This window comes from Octopus bimaculoides, chromosome 27 (genome assembly GCF_001194135.2).
Source record: "Octopus bimaculoides isolate UCB-OBI-ISO-001 chromosome 27, ASM119413v2, whole genome shotgun sequence".
Lineage (NCBI taxonomy): Eukaryota > Metazoa > Mollusca > Cephalopoda > Octopoda > Octopodidae > Octopus > Octopus bimaculoides.
Window position 1 is genome coordinate 21,330,256 of NC_069007.1, and position 344 is coordinate 21,330,599.

At 46.5% G+C, this 344-nt stretch overlaps 1 protein-coding gene across 1 annotated transcript in view; it reads left to right on the forward strand.

Annotated features, from left to right (window-relative positions):
* Positions 1–344, forward strand: part of LOC106867797 (integrator complex subunit 4) — a 15,008-nt gene that overhangs the window by 775 nt on the left and 13,889 nt on the right. Inside the window, exon 2 of the mRNA XM_052977172.1 lies at positions 37–175. Coding sequence (XP_052833132.1) covers positions 37–175 — 139 coding nt within the window. The remainder of the gene's footprint in view (positions 1–36; positions 176–344) is intronic.

The window sequence follows — 344 nt, forward strand, 5'->3', positions numbered from 1 at the left end:
TAAACACTTGTGGGTTGATGTTGCTGTTGTGCTTAGAATACAGGAGACGATGTCTCACCAGACAATGAAGTAGCACTAGGTGTTTCGGCTGCTTCCATTGCGACACCAGACCTTCCTGGGGCCACTCAGCAATGGAGGTTACAAGACTCTTGCACAACAGCACCAGATTCGTCGAGTCAGTTGAGTCGATTACATCGACCCGCCGTGTTTAACTAGTACTTATTTTATTGACCCTAAAAGGATGAAAGGTAAAGTCGACCTTGGCAGAACTTGAACTCAGAACATACCAACAAGCTAAACACTGCTAAGCATTTCGACCAGCATGCTAACGATTCTGCCGGCTC